Source organism: Pristis pectinata, chromosome 32 (genome assembly GCF_009764475.1).
Source record: "Pristis pectinata isolate sPriPec2 chromosome 32, sPriPec2.1.pri, whole genome shotgun sequence".
Classification (NCBI taxonomy): Eukaryota; Metazoa; Chordata; class Chondrichthyes; order Rhinopristiformes; family Pristidae; genus Pristis; species Pristis pectinata.
In genome coordinates, this window is record NC_067436.1 from 17,681,402 (window position 1) to 17,700,737 (window position 19,336).

The 19,336-nt window shown below is 47.9% G+C and overlaps 1 protein-coding gene across 2 annotated transcripts in view; it reads right to left on the reverse strand.

The window, feature by feature from the left end:
* Positions 1-1,042: 1,042 nt before the first annotated feature.
* Positions 1,043-19,336, reverse strand: part of igf1ra (insulin-like growth factor 1a receptor) — a 220,964-nt gene continuing 202,670 nt past the window's right edge. For both annotated transcript variants that reach the window (XM_052042748.1, XM_052042746.1), the window contains 3 exons: positions 18,656-18,785; positions 16,680-16,814; positions 1,043-11,456 (listed from right to left, as the gene is read on the reverse strand). In XM_052042748.1, coding sequence (XP_051898708.1) covers positions 11,093-11,456; positions 16,680-16,814; positions 18,656-18,785 — 629 coding nt within the window. In that variant the 3' untranslated portion in view covers positions 1,043-11,092. The remainder of the gene's footprint in view (positions 11,457-16,679; positions 16,815-18,655; positions 18,786-19,336) is intronic.

A 19,336-nucleotide genomic window follows, 5' to 3' on the forward strand; every position in this document is an offset into this window, starting at 1 on the left:
AACTTTCCCTCGCTCACCTTAAACTGTGCTCCCCCCCGGTATTTGACATTTCCACCTTGGGAAAAAGACTGTCTACCCTATCTATGCCTCTCAAAATTTTACAAACTTCCATCATCTCCCCTCAGCCTCCGACACTCCAGAGAACACAATCCAAGTTTGTTCAATCTCTCCTTGTAGCTGATACTCTCGAATCCAGGCAACATCCTGGTGAACCTCTTCTGCACCCTCTCCAAAGCCTCCACATCCTTCCTATAATGTGGTGACCAGAACTGCATGCAATACTCCAAATGTGGCCTAACCAAAGTTTTGAACAGCTGCAACATGACTTCCTGACTTTTATACATCTGAGAGTTTTGAATCTTTGGAATCCTCTACCCAGTGATGTCTATGAGCCCAGTCAATAAGCAAAACACAAGTTGCTGGCAGAACTGTGGGTCAGGCAGCATCTGTGGAGGCAAAGGGATAGTCGACATTTCAGGCAAGATGTCCTGATGCAGGGTCTCAGCCTGAAACATGGGCTATTCCTTTGCTTCTACAGATGCTGTTTGACCTAATGAGTTCCTCCAGCAGTTTGTTTTTTTTTTGCTCCAGATCCGACCATCTGCAATCACTTGGATTTCCATTATATATATATAAAAAAAATCGACAAACCTTGGGACAACCAGGAAGTCAAGGGCCATGGTGAGCAGGTAGGGAAGTGGAATTGAGGCCAAGTTCAGATCAGCCTTGATCTTATTGAACGGTGCAGCAGATTAGAGAGGCCAAATGGCCTCCGAGTTATCATGTCTTTATGATGGGGGGGGGGATTAAATATTAAATCAGATGAAACTTTAAATGGAAATTCTCTCGCAAAAGGGCTTTGGTAAATGGAGTTTAGGACTGTGATGTATTTGTATTAGATAAGCCAAGGAACATGGGGTAACTCAGTGCACGACGAACACTGCTGGCCTTTCACTGGCTACACAGCTGAAGAACCTGTGGGTGAAGTTAAGGAGACCATGTACACAATGATTTTTTTTGCATACAGATTTTATTTAACTTAAATCTTGTACTGTAACTACTAGAAAAAAGCCAAGTAAGAAGAACCTAGAATTGCTTTAGCTTTAGCCGGTCAAAATAGACAAGTTTTTTCTTTTTTTCCTCTCGAATGAAAAGATTCCATAATATATCGAAATAACAGGAGGAAATTCTTACAACAGAATATACAAAACATTTGAATTTTTCTTAAACCAATGAATCAAATCTCCATATAAACACAGGAATCGTATGAATCATTTACACGCAGCAAGTCTTTTATTTAACAAATTGGCCATCTTTACTGCTTAATTATTAAAAAAAAAGAATTTAATAAGCAACGTGGGTGGGGGAAGGGACAGCCAATCTTGCAGTATGTCATCTAGTGTTCTCTTTCCCCTGCAGGAGGTAGATCTCTGATCTATTAGCGTCCACAACACACTGTACAATGAGGGTTTTTAAACATTTACTCTATGAGGGGATGAGGATCTGGACACCAGACTGTAGATACACAGCAGGAATCAGGGCCATCTCTCTGTCCCTCTCGATGCCTCGAGAATGGGCCAGAATCTGATGGACCTGTGTGCCCCAATGATAGCCTCCAGATGACTGAATTTGACTGTTTTCTTTTGGAACTGGTTGTGCAGTAAATAAGTGCCTTTATCAGGACATTTAACTTAAACAGAGACAACAGCTAATAGCAACTCTTTCTTAGCCATTTCTGTATGCCAATCGTTCCTGGTCCGGATACACTTCATTTATAAATCCCTTACATTCCCATAAAGGTGCTCCAAGATGCTTCAGAAAAAAAAAGTCCTTCCTCGTTTAATTCAAGAACAGATCTGTGCATTGAACAAAAAATTCCCCAGAACACACCAGCAATCAACAGTCACCATCTACCTTCACAAAACCAGGTCCCAACTTTGCCTTTACTCGGGGAGAGGTCCCCACTATAAAAGTTCAGTAACTCACTGTCCCAGAGCATCTCACTGAATGTCCAAAACCCAAAGTGGTCCTGGGCACATTCCTCATGGAAGATTGGGAATGAGTGGCATCTGGTCAACATCTACAACCAGAACGTTGCAAGCTCCCTCCCTCTCTCCTCTCCAATCTTCCAGAAGGGAAAGTTTCTGCAGTTTGCACACTGATGTACCAGTTCATTGCAAGTCAGAAACAGCAACGAAGAGCCGATATGATGGTGCGATCCTCATTGCAGAAACACCATTACAGACCCCCTCCCCTTCCTTGACCTGTCACCTCCCACCGTCCCAGCTCTTAAATCCAGAGGGGAGGTCAACCCAGGTAGCCTGGTTCCTTAGCAACTGTCACATGCACCACTCCGAGACTGACTGGCCTTGAGGGTTTTGGGCAATTGGCCAGGAGTTGGGGTGTGGCCTGGGGTCCACGCCCTTTCTTCCCCAAAGGATGACAACACCTTCAGCAAGACAGAAGCCTACATCTGAAGCCCCTGACAGAAGAAGGGAGATGCTTGAAGGATCCACTCAGAACCTAACATTAGACTGTTCAATGTGGGACATTACAAGCTGAATTTAAAAAATATATGGACTCCCCCACACCCTTGCCCCCCGAACTATAATTGATGCACCTTGCCCCCCAGTCACTCCTGAAGGTCCTGGATTGGGAAAGCTCCAGGTTCCTTGGTTCCAACAACTGTCTAAACTCACAGCTATGGGGCAGCACCAACAGGTGTCACCACTGGTCTCCCTGATCCCCCTGCAGCTGGCCCAGGGGAGCAGAGGGAAAGGACAGTGGTCCCTCAGCGCCAGAGGCACTTTTCATTTTGGCAGCTCTGCGAGGTAAAAGGTCCAGGTGGGCTGGTCAGACGACTGGGTGCAATGGCTTTGGGCACCTTGCCATTCAGAATGCCAAAGACACAGCAATGAAGTCCGAAGGGTTTGCTTTGCTCCAGTTTTTAGCAGATCAGAGAATGTTGTTTCACCTAACACCACAACAGGTCCCAAATTGGCTAAAATGAATGAGAAAAGCAGACACACTTTGTCCATTACTGGCACATGCCGATGTTATCCAGTCCATTCTCCTTGTTACAGCTTAACACCAACAACAGTAGCCCTAGGCACAAGGCATTGGAATCCTACTTACAGTATGGGATATTGAGATCATCTCTTGGCGATCAGACCGCCCTCAGACACCAATGAGGCCAAGAGTCCAGACCACAGAATTGTGTATGTGGGAAATACTTAAGATGGGAGGAGATTTAAACAGGGAATCTGTCCCAGTTCCAGAAACCAGCCAATCAGGAGTGGTGCTTGTGAAAGTGTCTGCAGTGCAGATGGTCTCCCCCCTTGGGCTGAAAGCAATCAGCCTTGGTCGAAGGAAGAGAGAAGGCAAGGACAGAATCACTGATGTCGTTTCAGGGACCAACCACAGCACTGAACAAGTGCCGAATCACAGGCCCCTAAAGTGATTAGCCATGGCATTTCGTTCTAGCACAACAGCAACCTTCAGCTCTGGATATCATCAGGACTAAATTTTTTATATATAGAAACATGATTATTAAACCCTAGGACAATACTAGTAACATTTTTGGCCTAAATGAATTGGTTTTCTCAACCATGCTGGTACTTACCTTGAGGTATCTCTTGATTGGGCTAATTGACTTTAAGATATCTTAAATTCATTACAAAAATTAATGAAAAGAAAACCCTCTACATATCTTCCCACGATCTTCTTCAACCTCAGCTAACGCTCATATGTTGCGTTAAGTATTCTGTAAACCAACAAAGTGGTGGTATTGGCTGAGCTGCTAGGGTCATAACCTGCATAGGGGCCTCGTCCCACTGAAGGTGGCGGTGGTCGGATTGTGGGTCGGCTGGGGTGGGATTACTCAGGCCGAGAGAGGAACGTTTCCCGTCGGCCAAACCAGGTCAGTGCGCAGAGGGGAGCCCCACGTTCCCTCATTCCAGTCTTCAACGTGGACACACTGTCAGCCTGTGTTTGGACATTTGGTCTGGTTTGCAGTTCAGAGGGGGGAAATGTCCTTGACTTTCTATAAATATTTTTGGAATAGACATCAAGTTTGTGCACTGGGTAATATTCCATGTCTTCAGCTCACTGTTGCACCTTCCCAGGGTATTGTCCTCTTCCCCCGCTTCAACCGCTATTGTTGCTGCATTCTGACCTCTCTAGCAAGGTCCACCTCCTGGGTCCTGGGTTTGCAAGGACCATCATCTTCCCACCTGGGTAGTAGGTGACACCCCCAGTTTGTCAGGGTGCTAACACATTGGCCACTTCACCCGAAACCTGGGTCTGCAGTTATATTTGGGTCAGGGCGTGGCATTGACAAGATGGGGTCTTGCACATCAAGGAACCCAATGCCTTTGGTTTTACCCACTCCCGACAGCACTCCCTCATTCTGGGGAGCAGAACTTTGCAAAGGCCCCTCATTGCTTGAGAATGTTGTCGGCTGTTCCTGACTGCATGGGCGTCATGTTCTTGCTTCAATGTGATGTGTAGTGTCAAGGGACTGAATGGGGATCAGCAGCAAGAACAGTGGTTGAACACCCCCCACCCTTTCCCTTCCCTGCCCAGAACAGCTTTTCCACCCTCATGGTGCACCCTCCTAACCAACCCAACCTCTGGGCCCAGGATCAAATCTGGGGGCATGATCTGAAGGCTGGAAACTCGATGGAAACTTCTCCCCACCGCCCCAACACACAGGGACCAACACGATTAGTCAATCAACCCTTGTGCCTTTTCTTTGCTCAGGAATAACAGGAGAGGATCCTTCAATGAAAGGTGGTGCCTCTGTGAAGCAAGAGACTTGGGGAGCCATCTGCCTGCCTGTCCTTGCTCAGATGCTGACACAACCACCTGGTACTTCCAACGTTTGGAGCGTACTTCTTGCCTGCGCTTCAAATTCAGGCAGAGTGAGACTGACGTTCAACTCTTTCAACTTGGAGTGTAGAAGTTATCTAGCCCTTCCAAAAGGGCAAAGCCATTCGCAATCCATTGAGCTGTTACCAACAAGCACGTAATACCCTCGGTAATACCGTTACCAAGGATATTATCAATCCTCAGCCAAGCTACAGGTGTTCTGGGGCGCTGACACTGGGCCCTCCAACAGAATGAATCAGCAGCCTTTGAGGATGGCAGGGAGGGTGGCTGGGAGTCTATGGAAGGAAGAAGGGTAGTCTGACCAATTGGAATGGACCAGACAAATGAGGGACACAGACTGAGGTAACACTTCATCCCAGACATGGGTCCCTGTTAGAAATATACATGTCTGATCTTATTCTGGATTACGACCCCCCACCCCTAAAATCAGTTTTTCTACAATCAGGGTTTGCTAATCCCCAAATACATACATTGGACAACTTGAACAACCAATAAAGTGGGACACAGTCCCTTTAAACAGCTTGGACCCCACCAACAAGCCCATATACCCATTTCCTAATTCACACAACCGTATTGAAATGAAGTGCTCTACAGAATTGCTAAGATGGCCACAGTGTTGTTAGTGATTTAAAAAAAAATTCTCTCTCTAATAAAGATTTCAACTATTGACGATATTGTAAATCAGACAGTTTAACAAACATTCGTAACCAGCTGTGATCTGAGGGTCTGCGGTTGTGGTGATTAATATGTGCGAGTGTGAAGGGAAAGGTTGCTAGTTTAGGAGGTCACCAGTTATACATCACCACCCACCAGTGGGAGGGGATTTAATCCTCTCTTTCCCAGTTTGGTTCAAGCACCTTGACAATGAGTCCCAGAAGCTCCAAGCTTCTTCACCCACCCTAATGGAGCACCAACTGGAGGGGCATTCCTCGCAGGGATGGACTTCCAAGAGGGCAAACAGTTGAGGGCAAACGCTACTCTTCCCTTGGTCAGTGAGCAGCGCCAGGAGAGGCAACCAGGGAGCTGTGGAAAGGGGTTGCTGCATGCTCACACCCTCTGGCCCTGCCCCAAGCACACAAGGGAAGGGTAACCAAGCTGTGTTGTGCCAGCACTGAAGGTGCCCATATCTCACCCTACAGCGAGCAAACAGCCCACCCGGGCACCCTCAGTAACTGAAGGAATGAATGTTAACTGAGCAGAGCTTGTTCAGAGAGGGCCGCATCAAATCCAATATTTTGCTTGTAGTGGAATTATCTTGGCAGTTTAAGCCAAACTATCGGGACCACATGAACTATCAGGTAAACACTTCTATATCCAGGGAAGGGGACAGAACTGCAAGAGCCCTTATCGAGGATTGCTTTGGACATCTGCCACTGAGCCTCCTCTCACAGTTGTCCTGCTGTACATTATTGCTCCCTTACTTGTTATTGTAATGTTTGAGTTCTGTTTCACCCCTCCCTCTTTTGGTCAATGCCCCATTTCTGGGATCAATGTATAGTTCCAACGGCAGAGTTCAGCACTCCACCGGGACTGCCACCGACTTCTCCAACCCACTGGTGGCCTGGCGGATTCTCACTAAACTCTCGTTCTTCAAGTTTTGCGCAGGAGAACCCAAGGTTCCTGGATATCTGTATCATCTGTGGATCGATGCTTCTTCCTGAACCTGGGCAGCAAGATTTGGCCCCCCCACCACCCCCCAATGAGGCTTATTCCAGCCCCAACAACCAGGGTGGTGTCTGTCCATTCCCCACTCCCTGCAGGGTTGCCCGCTTGGCGGTGAGGTTTCGAGCTGTGACCAAACTCCATCTGGCAATTGGCTGGAGTCTTTCTGACTTCCATGCTCGGAGATTCTAAAGCTGTGGCTCTCTGCTCTGTCCAGTGTGAGGGAAGAGATGACGTGCTGTAATCTGAAACGTGTGAAACACGCTCTCTCTTGATTCACAAGGGCCGAGGGTCTGGCCTCGTTCTTACAGCTGAGCAGGTTCAGTTGTTCTGGGTGGTGGAGGCTCAAGGAGAGCTGACTGAACTCTAAGGAGCTCGCAACAGCCAGCACAACCCGCAGCGGGGCAGCTTCCATCCCTTGGTGCTCCTGGGGCCACCAGTCCAACATGCCTTGCCCAACACCACAACCCTGGACCCTACTCCCCTCACCCAGAGGCTAAAGGCTCCCCCCAACACCTCAGTACAGTAACACTTGGCAGAAAGATACCCTCAGCAACCAGGGAAAGAGTCAATGGGCTCCTCCCCTTGGTGGTGTGTGGCAACAAAGCAGGTCTTGGCCAACGAAGGCTGCGGCTTCTGCCTCACTGTACTTAACCTAGCCAATGGCTTCAAACCTCCAGTAGGGGATGAGGCAGTTTACACTGGGTGTTGGGGACATTTTGTGAGTTCGGCACACCGAGGTGGGAGACACTCCACTGTGCACTGAACTGGGCCCTGGCTGGGAAAGGGAGTAGTGGGCACGTTGCCCAAACCCTGGGGCATCCCTGCCTTTGCTAACTGGCCACGAGGGGGAAGCTAACATGGCCAGTCTGACACTACCTTCATCCCAGATCAGCTGGCTTCAGACTGATCGCCCATTGGGTTCTCCAGTGACACCCAGTGCCACCTGCACCTCGATTAAAAAGCGGGGACAAACTAACTCAGCCATGTTACCTGGATTTACTGAATTTGGCCGTGGGGCCTATAGTAGCCCAGAGAGGCTTCTGTCCCCAGGGACAGGAGGTCCACCTGTCCAACACCTCCCCAGGCCACCACAGAAGAACGAGCTTGACTCAGCCACCCCAGGCAGGTAACCAGATGTGATGGCATCCAGCTGCCAACTTGGAAACGGCCAGAGGGTAGGAACACTGAAGGGCACAAACTGAACCAAAATAAGCCAACTAGAACATTGGCACTTGCTGTGGGGGAGGGGGTTGCCAAGAGCCAGTGTGAAAATATGAAGTGATAGAGGAGTTGCCATGGATACCTGCAATAGTTGATAAGACAACACGTGCGTGACAGATGTGACAGGTCTGGCCAACTGTTGGGAGTTCATCCTTGATGCCAGCTTGCATTTGTAGTGATTAATTGCAGCGTCTCAACCTTCAGCCTTTCCCCTTCCCCACCGAGCTGGTGACCTCTGTAAATCCACCAACCAGTCCTTCTCCAAGAAGTCTTTAGTGTGATGTGGTTTGTGAATTATTGAGGTTTTCCGGATACTGTACTGTCTCTCAGATTGCTGAATGCGAGATGTATTTTATATATAATATAATATATATAAAAAAATAAGAGGTAGATAAATGCTTAAAAACATCAACAAAAAAAACTGTCCCCCTGTCAGGTAACATTTAAAATACAACTCTTCAATCAGTACTGATTTGAATTCAGGCCATTTTACAGTGATTTTAACTGATATTACAAAATAAATTAAAAAAAACTCCTACATAGATTACCTTTTTAATTAACAGAAATTGAAAATAATGCAATGGGACAGCAGGAAACAGGAAGCAAGAACTAATCTAGGAAAGGAATAAGCAAAAAAAACTCACTATAAACTTTAAAGTTACATCTGGTCACAAATTTCAGTCTTTATTGATTTGAATATTTTTTTGCTCCTGTACTTAACTGCCTTCCAGTCCAGGTGGGGATTGTCCTTTGAACAAAAGCCTCCTTGGAATCGTATGTTTTTGCCAGCATTAGGGCAAAACTGGGCACTAACCAACCCCGCAGACAGGTGCCACCCCCGGAAACCCAAAGTCAAACCTTTTAAACTTGGCAGAGGTTCAAGTAAGTGCCTCTCCAGCTCCACCCCCCCTCCCCACCATCCTCCTGAGAGAGGGGACAATGCGGAGCAAGTCACAACAGGGTATAAAGAAGGAAGTGCAATGCTGCCACCCCCCCACCCAAGCCTGCTAGTTGTGTTGTCTCAACGCCCAAAGCGTAGTGGTGGCACCTTGCAATGGGAAACAACTTCACCCACAGCTTGAAAAGATCTGATATTAAAACAAAATGTTGAGGCATTTTCCTCTTACAATCCAGCCACAAGTAAATTAACTGCTGGCCAAACTGTGTGTGTTTCTTTTTAGTTGAAAGTCTACCTTCCCCAATGGTTGGAGTTTGCTGCCTCGTGATATTTGACTTTTGGTGACGCCATATGTGTTGAGTAACAGACTGGTTATTACCAGCATGCTATTCAATTTGGCGAGCTGATTTTTTTTATTAATAGCCATTATTTCTGATGGGCCGCAATGAGAACAAAGCAATCACTGTGTATTGTACAACTCCAAAAGACGAGGACAACTCTGCAATGTCAGGTCATCATCAGAGTGTGGAGTCAGTTAAATGGACAACACAACCGTCACAGCCTCTGGTCTGCTCAAGCCCCTTTCTGGTAATAGTCGGAAAATCAAAAGATAAAACCCTGGACAGGAAAGAGTTAAAGATATGCAGCCAAAATAAAACCACCATTGTATTTAAAGTTGAACTGTCAGGATATCTAACCCAGTTTGTTTTTCTTTATTAAAAAAAAGGCCTGGGTTTTTTGGTGAAGAGCAAACAATTTCCTACATAGGAACAAAAATTAACAGGAAACACTGAGAAAGACACGTACTAGTATTAAACTGTTTGACCTGAGTATATTTTTATCACGCCCTGTACTGATTTAGACGGAAGTTCTCAAGGAACATTTCTGCTAGGCTATGCTGTAATCACTTTAGGGAAGAGAACAGTTTGTATTCGTGCGCTGAGCTAAGGTGACGCGACAACGCAAAGGAACATCTTCCCATCTGTATTAATTTCTCTCAAAAAAAACGAAGGTGGCAGCTCAAGGCAGCCACACGTTCAGAGCCAAGACCAAGAAGAAATAAAAGTCAATTTTAACCATTGTACAAAGCGCCCAGAGGTTGGTTGAAGGAAAGACAAAATAAAAGGGGAGGCTGGGTAAGAGGAAGGGAAGGGTCAAGACTTGAATGTAAAGTTGATTTTATCCCCAGAGTTAAGGAAAAAAAATTATAGCAGCTTTTCTTTAAAGACAGGTCGATAATAAACCATAAAAGTTATAAAAGTGACACGATGAGTATCCAAAGGTTAATGGTCAAACATAGAACTGCAAGACCCATTCACTATAATTCTACTGTAATAGTACTGAGCACATCAGAGAATACTTAGCACTTAACTGCTCCTTTTTGTCCTTCTTTGCTGTTGCTGGTTTCTTTAACCTCAGCTGCTCTTGCGAGAAGCCGTGCCCTTCTCCATCCTCTTCTCTTACCACTCGCCTCATCGTCGGCTAGTGGATTGGGCCCTGTCCCACTGCACCTGTGACCCTGAAACACCTCCAAGGATGTTCCTCCAATGCTGCCGTTCAGGCTTCTGTTTTAGCGTTAAGTTAATCCCAGTGTAGACAGATGCGGCAGATTGGTCAATGAGACGGGTGTGTGTGTGTGTGTGCTTGTGTGTGTGCGTGAGAGAGAATGTATTAGCGGGTATGCTTGTGCACACACTCGAACTGAATGTGTGTGTCTCTCTGTGAAACACTTTTCTCTTCTAACCCCGTCCTTTGTAAGAGTCAAAATGCAATTTTCTTAATAAAAACTATTCCTTTTTTTTTAAATTTTGGCAACATTTGTCAGCGGTGAGAGAAGACTGAATGCAGGAGACGGCGGGGCCCACAAGAGAAGTCTGTGCTGTAGCCTCTCCAGCAACGATCATCTCCAGGGTTGGTTCATTAACAGCTATACAGACACGACACATGCATCCATATAGACGTGGAAAGACCTGGTGGCGGCGTGCCAAGGATCGGAGCGAAGGGCTGGGGCAGCACCTCTGCTCAGAAGCGCTCCTCTGTCAGACTTCAGAATTCAGATATGTTTACTATGCAGTGAGGGTCCTGGGACTAAGTACCTCACGTCATGAGTTCGGTGAGCCTGCTGTTGAGGCCTGCTTTGAGCACTGTCAGTTTTTTTTTGTTTTTTTCCCAGGAAAACTGTTTGCATATGAAATATTATTGTGGTGACTGAAACAAGTCCTCCCCACTGTGCAGCAATGGCAGTTTGAGATCTACTGAGATACAGTAGTGTGTGTGTGTGTTCCTGTCTGCATGTGTGTACATCTCTCTGCATGGGTGCATGCCAGTGTGTCTGTGTATGCATCTGCATATTTGTGCGTGCATGTGTCTGTGTGTCTGTGTGTGCATGTGTGTGTATGCGTGTGTATGTCCAGGGGATCAGCAGGTTGTTGACTGGGGCAAAGGCAACACCTTCTCATTCTTCCTGCCCCCGTTCATGTGAGTGTATGGCTGCCGTTCATCGAAGCTGGCTCGCAGGACAATGCCGGGTCCATTCTCCACCTTGTGGCCTGAGTGTTTGTCAGTGTGTTGCAGGGTGGAGGAGGGGTCGAGGGGGACGCTCTCCATGTTGTCCGCCTCGATCTCAAACTCCTCCATGTCGCGATTCTTGCACTCCTCGCTGTAGAAGTAGGCGACCTCTTTGAAGGAGGGGTCCAGGTCGCCCTTGATGCTTTGGATGATTTCCATGAAGGAGGGCCGCATCTTGGGGTTGTACTGCCAACACATGCGCATCAGCTCGAACCTGGGGGAGGGCAGAGAGCAGCCTGTTAGGGAAGGAAGGAAGGGTGAGGGTAGTGGAACACACACACCCGGCAACCACTGCACGCGAACAGCAAGGGGTGGGGGGGGTGGGGGGGGTTGGTGGTGGGGAACCTGATGAGGAAGTAGGTTTGGGGGGGGGGGGGGGGGTGGAAGCAGGAGAGGGAGAAGCAGGAGAAAGGATGGCGAGGGGAAGAGGAAGAACACTGAAGACAGGAGGAGGATGGTGTGAAAGTGGGGGGGAATAGGTGCAGTAGAGGAGCATGAAGAGGGAGTAATGGGTGAAACGGAGCAACAAAATACAATGGAGACATCTTAGCTGGAGGAAGAGCAGAAGTTTAGAGGAATAAATCTCCAAATCTCCAGGGCTGAGTGTGAGGTGTGGTGAAGAGGAGGGGACAGGAGGAGAGGGGGGAGCTCTGTGATCGCTGCCTCTCACTCACAGCTGCTGATCCGAAGGAGAGCGGAGAAGCCAGCTGTCACTGTCACATGGGTACCTCCCCTTCACTAGGCCACACACACCAAGTGTAGCTGCCGGGGCCAATGACATCAGGGGCACTGACAGCATGTAACGGCTGCTCCCTGCCCCGTTACATCAGCTGCAGTGACGCTGGTGCAGGAGACTGGAGCCCAGGCCCATACTCGGAGATCAGGGCTACTCAGCCAGTGTATCACGTGGGGCCAACTGGAGTCGGGGGGAGCAGGCGAGGGATTATTTATATATAACGCAGAGGAAGTAGATTTAATTTCAACCCAGCAGATGGGTCAATAATATACCCAATAGAAAGACCAACCCCTGACCTTGCCCTGAAGAGCAATAGTTAGTTTTACTGATTGTGCTGGTGGGTGGTTTAGTGGTCCCTTTAACCTGCTGCCAACCCACAGGTGACCGGCTTTAACCAATGCACTCTCATGTGGCTGGTAGAGTTTGACGGAGGTGGGACAGAGGAGCCCTGCCCAAACCGCATGGGATGGCATCACCACCCCAAAGCTGCTTTTCCCAAACAATCTGTTGTGTATCTCAAGTCCAGTGCACCCCAAGTACACGATGCAAAGGCTCGACAGGCTGGAGAGAAAGCTTTAAAATGGGAGGGTAGTGACTGGAGACTGTACACGTCCCCCATCAGCAGGACGAAGATTCAGGCTGTACTAACCCTATCTCATCAGCAGAACACTGCTGGCCACCTCCTGCACTACCATGGACTTGTCTCTGATGGCGTTTTATTGCACTAATTGTCTTGTTTTGCAGATTTTTTTTTCTCTGCACTGTCTTATATAATTGATGTATATTTTATATATAATTTATATTCTGTGACTGTCTGTACCTACGTGCCTATGATGCTGCTGCAAGCAAAGTTTTCACTGTACCGGTACCTCACCGTACTTGTGCACATGACAATAAACTCAAATTGACTTGAACATCCTGATCACAGTTCCCTCACTCAGCCATTTGAAACACATTTATAAGATGCTGATTAAAACAGGACTCCCCAGAATGTGTTAAGAGACCAGGGGAGGAAGAATATTATGGACTGGGAAGGGTATGGGCAGCAGCAGAAGGAAGAACTCTGGCAGCAATGGGTGGCACAGTGGTAGAGCCACCGCCTCAGTGTGCCAGAGACCCGGGTTCAATCCTGACTTCAGGCGCTGTCCACATGAAGTTTGCACGTTCTCCCTGTGACCGTGTGGGTTTCCCCCAGGTACTCTGGTTTCCTCCCACATCCCAAAGACGTGCAGGTTATGAGGTTATTTGTCTGCTGTAAATGACCCCTGGTGTGTAGGTGGGTGGGAGAATCTGGGGGGAGTTGATGGGAATGTGGGGAGAATAAAATGGGTTATGGTAGGATGAGCATAAATGGGTGCTCGGTAGCACAAACTCAGTGGGCTGAAGGGCCTGTTTCTGTGCTGTATGACTCTATAAAGACTGAGACTGCTTTGGCTTATGTGCCAATGTACCGATGAGAGTGAACAGGGATCAGTTAGTGAACTCAGCTGTTTACCTCGAGGTGGACAATGTGTTTCCACATCTGGGGTAGGTAGTTGGGTGACTAACTGCAAGCAGTGTCCAGGCAAGGTATCTCTCAGCAGAGTTTCCCTTCATGAACTGACCCACGGCACAATCGGCGTGTGACTATGAAGTTGAATACAGGCTGCATGCAGAGTTACCAAGTGGGGCAGGGGTGGCCAATATAACTGCCTCAATGCCTAAAGGATTTATGTCAGGGAGGGTGCAGTGGCAGAGAAGGGAAACTGAATCAATGTTCCTGCTCTGGGTCCTGATCAAATAGTGTAACACCGAGAAGGAGTGATGCACTCCAGAGTCAAACAGTCTGCTGATCCTCACTGTCGAGGGGGTGAGCGATTCAGGTATGAGTCGATGCTTTCAGGTGAGTTAGGAGGAAGGACAGCAGAATTCGAGAACACACTGCTCCCTAGAGTTGGACACCAGCCAATAGAAAGTCCCCTCCTAGGACCTCTCTCACACCATGCTGGCTCTGTGCACACTGTCATTCCAAGAGCTCTGAAATTCATCTCCACACTACTTAAGGCTAATGTCAACAAGAACCCTCAACAGGCTCATTAAGGGAAGGTATGCAAGAACCAATCACATGACAAGCAGGCAGCTGACAGCCAACATGAGGCAGCACAACACACAGGCTGCGACCTGACACTCAGCTCCCACTGACCAGGAAATGACCTTTAAAGGTAAATCCTACATCTTTCATCGATGATCTTCCCACCACTCAAGGGGGTTGGATTGTCTGCAAGTGTCAGAATCAGTAGCCACTGTGCCGGCGGCGGGGCTCAGAATTATAGAGGAAGGGGCATTGAGGGAGTGTGAGGGATAAACAAAGGCAGTGAGGCTCCCACGACCAGTGAAACTGCTGAAGGTTTAACTGCTGCCAACCTGCATGGCGAGTTATTCCACAGCAACTGGGCAGTGCCCGAGTAACTGTGGCCCTGATATGTCACCCGGGGTGGTGTGACGGACAGCAGCCAGTGTCAGTGGTGGAACAATGCACAATGTCACCAGTCAGCAACTCCAGGAGGCTGGGACTGGAGGATAAAATACTGGGATAAAAGTGCATCAGCTCTTCGGGAACTCTGGAATGACATATTCGATGATGCAGCAATTTAATTTTAGAATGGCTGCAGATTAATTGCTGGTTTTTATAAGTGACAGTAATTGCTGATATACTTGCCAATTTTACAGTCAGGAATTTGATTTGCTGCTTTCTGTAAGATTGCCAACATGACCAAATTAAATTCCAATACCTTCCCACTACAAGCTACTTGTGCGTGGAAACACAGAGCAGTGTGACGCTGGCTTTTATCTCCCCTTGCTCTGTGCCCCGACACACAATGAAAGTGGCCAAGGGAGTTTTCTTCTGGGGTTAGGTCTAGCGATGGAAGTGGCAGAGGTAGAAGGCGATAGGGAGGGCGGGCAGGCGGGCGAGATAACAGTTGAGAGGTATGGTCAGGGAAACGGCGGGGGCAGGTGTGAGAGGGATCTTGTGGAAGGAGAAAGTTGATGATGATGGCGGGGGGTGGGAAAGAGAAATAGAGCAGGTCGGTAGGCAGGGAGAGAGAGAGGAGAGAGAGAGAGAAATTATTGGAGGAGTAGAGAGCAAGAAGAAACAGTGTGAGCAATAGAGGGCAAAAATGGTGCAAGGTTTGATAAGTGTAGTGAAATCCCTTGCTGGACATTACTGGGAATCTGACAGGCAGAAGCAAAGCAAGGTTTCTTGGATAAGACAGTCACGGAGGGGGAATTGAAGAGAGAAGAGGATGGAGACCAAGGAAAAATTGTTTGGATGATGCGAGGAAAGGGGGAGTGGGAAGGGGAAACAAGGATCCAGGGTCTGCACACATCCTCCAGGGCAGCAGCTGGCAGCAAAACAAAGATACGCCAAATTAATCCTCCTTTGACTGTTGGCCCACCATGAAATATGGCAGACATCAGTGGCACAACAGTCAATCGCTGCACTCTCCAACACCATGACCAATGCGTTTCTGAAGACCAGGACCTACAGATCTCCAGCCTGTACATTACCCTGTGGCTGTTTGTTCACTCACTTTCATCCGTGAACCTCCAACCCAATCCCCAAAGCACTTTCAATCCACTCCCTCTCCAAACGATCAATGGTGGAACTTCCTGCTGCCGCAAACCCTCATCAGGACTTGGTCTTCACCACAGTTCTCCTGCTCAGTTTGAAGTGCTGCTTTTGAAGGGGAATTTGGATTAATTTAGAGCCCTGGGATGGAGAGGATTGGAAACACCAGACCAGCTCACCACAGCAGAGGCAGCAGCAAGTTATTCTTCAGGAGTTAGGCACAAGCTAGAACCCTTTCCATCCAAAGCTTGGAATTTACCAGGGCAGGACATTCACACCAAGGGCATAAAAATACGGGGATAATTTCTGTCCTGGTGAAAGGTCTTCTCTCGTTTCTCCCTCCCCGATGCTATTTCCTTTCAACCATTCGGTTCTTGAACCAAGCTGCACAACCCTAGAGCTTAGCAACACCACAACCACTTTTTTTTGTTCTAATTGTGTTCTTTCTTGTAAAAATTGTGTTTATGTTTTTCTTGTGAATATCTACTTATGTGATGCTATGTGCCTGTGATGCTGCTGCAAGTAAGTTTTTCATTGCACCTGTGCATACGTGTACTTATGCATACGACAATAAACTCAACTTTGACCCGCTGAACATTTCCATCACTGTCTGAAAATCAAAAAACTGCAATTGTTGAAAATCCAAAATAACATAAAAAAAACAGAAAATGCTGGAAACACTCAGCAGGTCAGGCAGCATCTGTGGGAAGAGAAATAGTCAGCAATTGTGACCCTTCCTCAGAACCAGAGCTGTAGACCCGAAATGTTAACCATTTCTCTCTCTGCAGACGCTGCCTGACCTGCTGAGTGTTTCCAGCGTTCCCATTTTTTTTAATCCCATTACTGTCTGGTTTTATTTCAGACTTGCAGCGTCTGCGGTGCTTTATTTTATGGTATTAGTCTGAGACCCAAATCCAGGTTGAAGTGTGAAAGGGGAGGAGGGAACACCAAGCTGATGGACGACGCGAGGGGTTCTTGCATTGGGACCCCAGAGAGGGAACATGGGTATCCTCGCCCTTTGAGATGGGACAATCAGCTGGACAGCCCCAGCTCCATGAAGCCCCCACCCCTCACGTTGACCTGTAACTTACAAGCTGTCGGGACAGGACTCTGGCCGCTCCAGTAAGCCCCCTTCCATCACAAAGCGCAGCACCTGCTCGTTGGACATGCCTTGGTAGGGCTGCTCAGCCAGGGTAGCGATCTCCCACAGCACCACGCCAAATGACCTGTGGTAGCGAGCAGCACAAAAGAAAACAAATCACTTCAATGCCATCAACAACTTGAGTTTAAGATCATCGCCTGTGATTCCAGCTTCCTTCCTGTCCCCATCTCTCTGAGACCAAACACAGGCAAATGGGACTGGCTCGATTGGGTAGTTTGGTCAGCACAGATGAGTTGGGCCGAAGGGCCTCCTTCTATGCTGTATAGCTCTATGACCCCCTCCAGGATTTCATCGTGCACCTCAACTGAAGGCTCAATCCACTCAGAGGCTCTTGTAATCTCCAGCAGGGCCCGAGGGAGTACTGGAGAACACAGGGACCTTGGTGTTCAAGTCCAAGGATCCCTGAAGCTGACAGCACAGGTAGAAACGGTGGCAAAGGCAGCATACGGGATGCCTGCCTTCATTAGCCAGAGCCTAGAATATAAGAGTAGGGAGGTTATGGTACAACTTTATAGAACATTGGTTAGGCCACAACTGTTCAGGTTATCACCCTCGAGAAAGGACGTGATTGCACTGGAGAGGGTGCGGAGGAGAGTCACCAGAATATTGTCTGGGATGGAGTGTTTTAGTTACAAGGAGAGACTGGATTAACATTCACAAGGATGTTGCCAGGATTAGAGGGCTTGAGATATGAGGAGAGGCTGGATAAGCCGGAACCACTTTCCCTGGAGCGAAGGACGCTGAGGGTCAACCTTTAGCGGTTTATAAAATCATGAGGGTCATAGATAAGGTGGATGGTCACCGTCTTTTTCCCAGGTAGGGGAGTCTAAAACTAGAGGGCACAGGTTTAAGGTGAGAGGGGAAGGATTGAAAGGGGAACTGAGGGGCAATTTTTTCCACAGAGAGAGAGGTGGGTATATGGAACGAGCTACCAGAAGAAGTGGTAGATGCGGGTACAATTACACTTAAAAGACATTTGGACAGTTTCATCGACAGGATGTTTGGAGGGATATGGGCCAAATGCACGCAAATGGGACGAGCTCAGGAAGGCACCTTGGTCGGCACTGGACGAGTTGGGCCGATGGCGCAAGGTGCAGCATCTCACTGATCTCTGGTTACACGATACAGGCACATGTCTAGTGCCCAGCCCAAGGCTTTGAGGAGGTCTGGAGTGAATGGTCCTGGAGAAACCAAGACTGGGCATCAGTCAGTAGGTAAATGGTGAGCCTCCTGAATGGGGATGGAGATCTCTGAGTGGGTGCCCACTGGTCAGTGTGGATGTGGTGGCCCAAATGGCCTATCTCCATGCCGTATGACTCAGAGCAGTCCCATCGAGTCTGCTCCTCCATTCAATCTTGGCTTATCTTTTTTAACCCCATTCTCTGCCTTCTCCCTGTAACCCTTAACAATCAAGAACCTATCAATCTCTGCCTTAAATACACTCAATGACTTGGCCTCCACAGCCCTTTGTGGGAATGAAGTCCACAGATTCACCACCCTCTGGCTGAAGAAATTCCTCCTCACCCCTGTTCTAAAGGTACATCCCTTTATTCTGAGGCTGTGCCCTCGGATCCTAGACCCTCCTACTGATGGAAACATCCTCTCCATGCCCACTCTATCCAGGCCTTTCAGTAGGTTCCCCCCTCACCCTTCTGAACTCCATTGAGTACAGGCCCAGTGACATCAAATGTTCCTCACAGGTTCAGTCTTTCAGAGTACATTGGCCCTCTGACAACCACAATCATTTTACTTTGTGCCAGGTACTTAGGAGAGCCCACACTGGGAGTTGGTGAGCAGGTTGTTGGTGATTACAGGCTGCTCACACCTCCCATCAATTTGCAAGTGACCAAGAGCAAGCTGGTTGGGCAGTAGTTAGCCGGATTAGAGAGGACAATAAGGACGTACCAGACGTCGGAGTGTGTGGTGAAAACTCCGTCCTTCAGGGATTCTGGTGACATCCAGCGGACTGGGAGAAGCCCCTTCCCTCCTTTCCGGTAATAATCCGTCTCATAGATATCACGTGTCATTCCAAAATCTGCAAGAGAAGGACAGACACCTCAGTAATATTGTTTCATCAGATGGAAACAGAACAGCAAAAGTTTTAAGGAGATCAAATTACTTCACTTAATTCCTTGGGTTCGAGGAAGGGGCACGTGCCCAGGGTAAAGATTTTCTGGTCGAGATGCTGATTCTGCCCAGCCCAGTGTCTTGGTACTGGTTGCCACCGTGTCCCAGTGCACAGCCAGTGCTAAAAATCGCTCGGCCTGAATTGGACCAATAAATGCCTTGTCCAAATGACAGCACTGCCAACTGCGCAGTATTCTGTCAACAGCGCAACATGTGCATCATGCTGGGCTGTGAACTCCAGCCTCTGAGAAAAGACTTTGACCATAACCTCTTGACTCAATAACGACTTTTATTTATATTAGTGCTGAATTTGAGTACTCATGATAATTAGCATAATTCAAGCACCAATTTAGTTCTCTACAACTGTACGTCTTTTCACGTGTCCAATAAATGTTCATGAAAATCTACCTCATTAAATATGTCTGGATGCCAAGAAATCATGGTGCAACCAACAAAAGT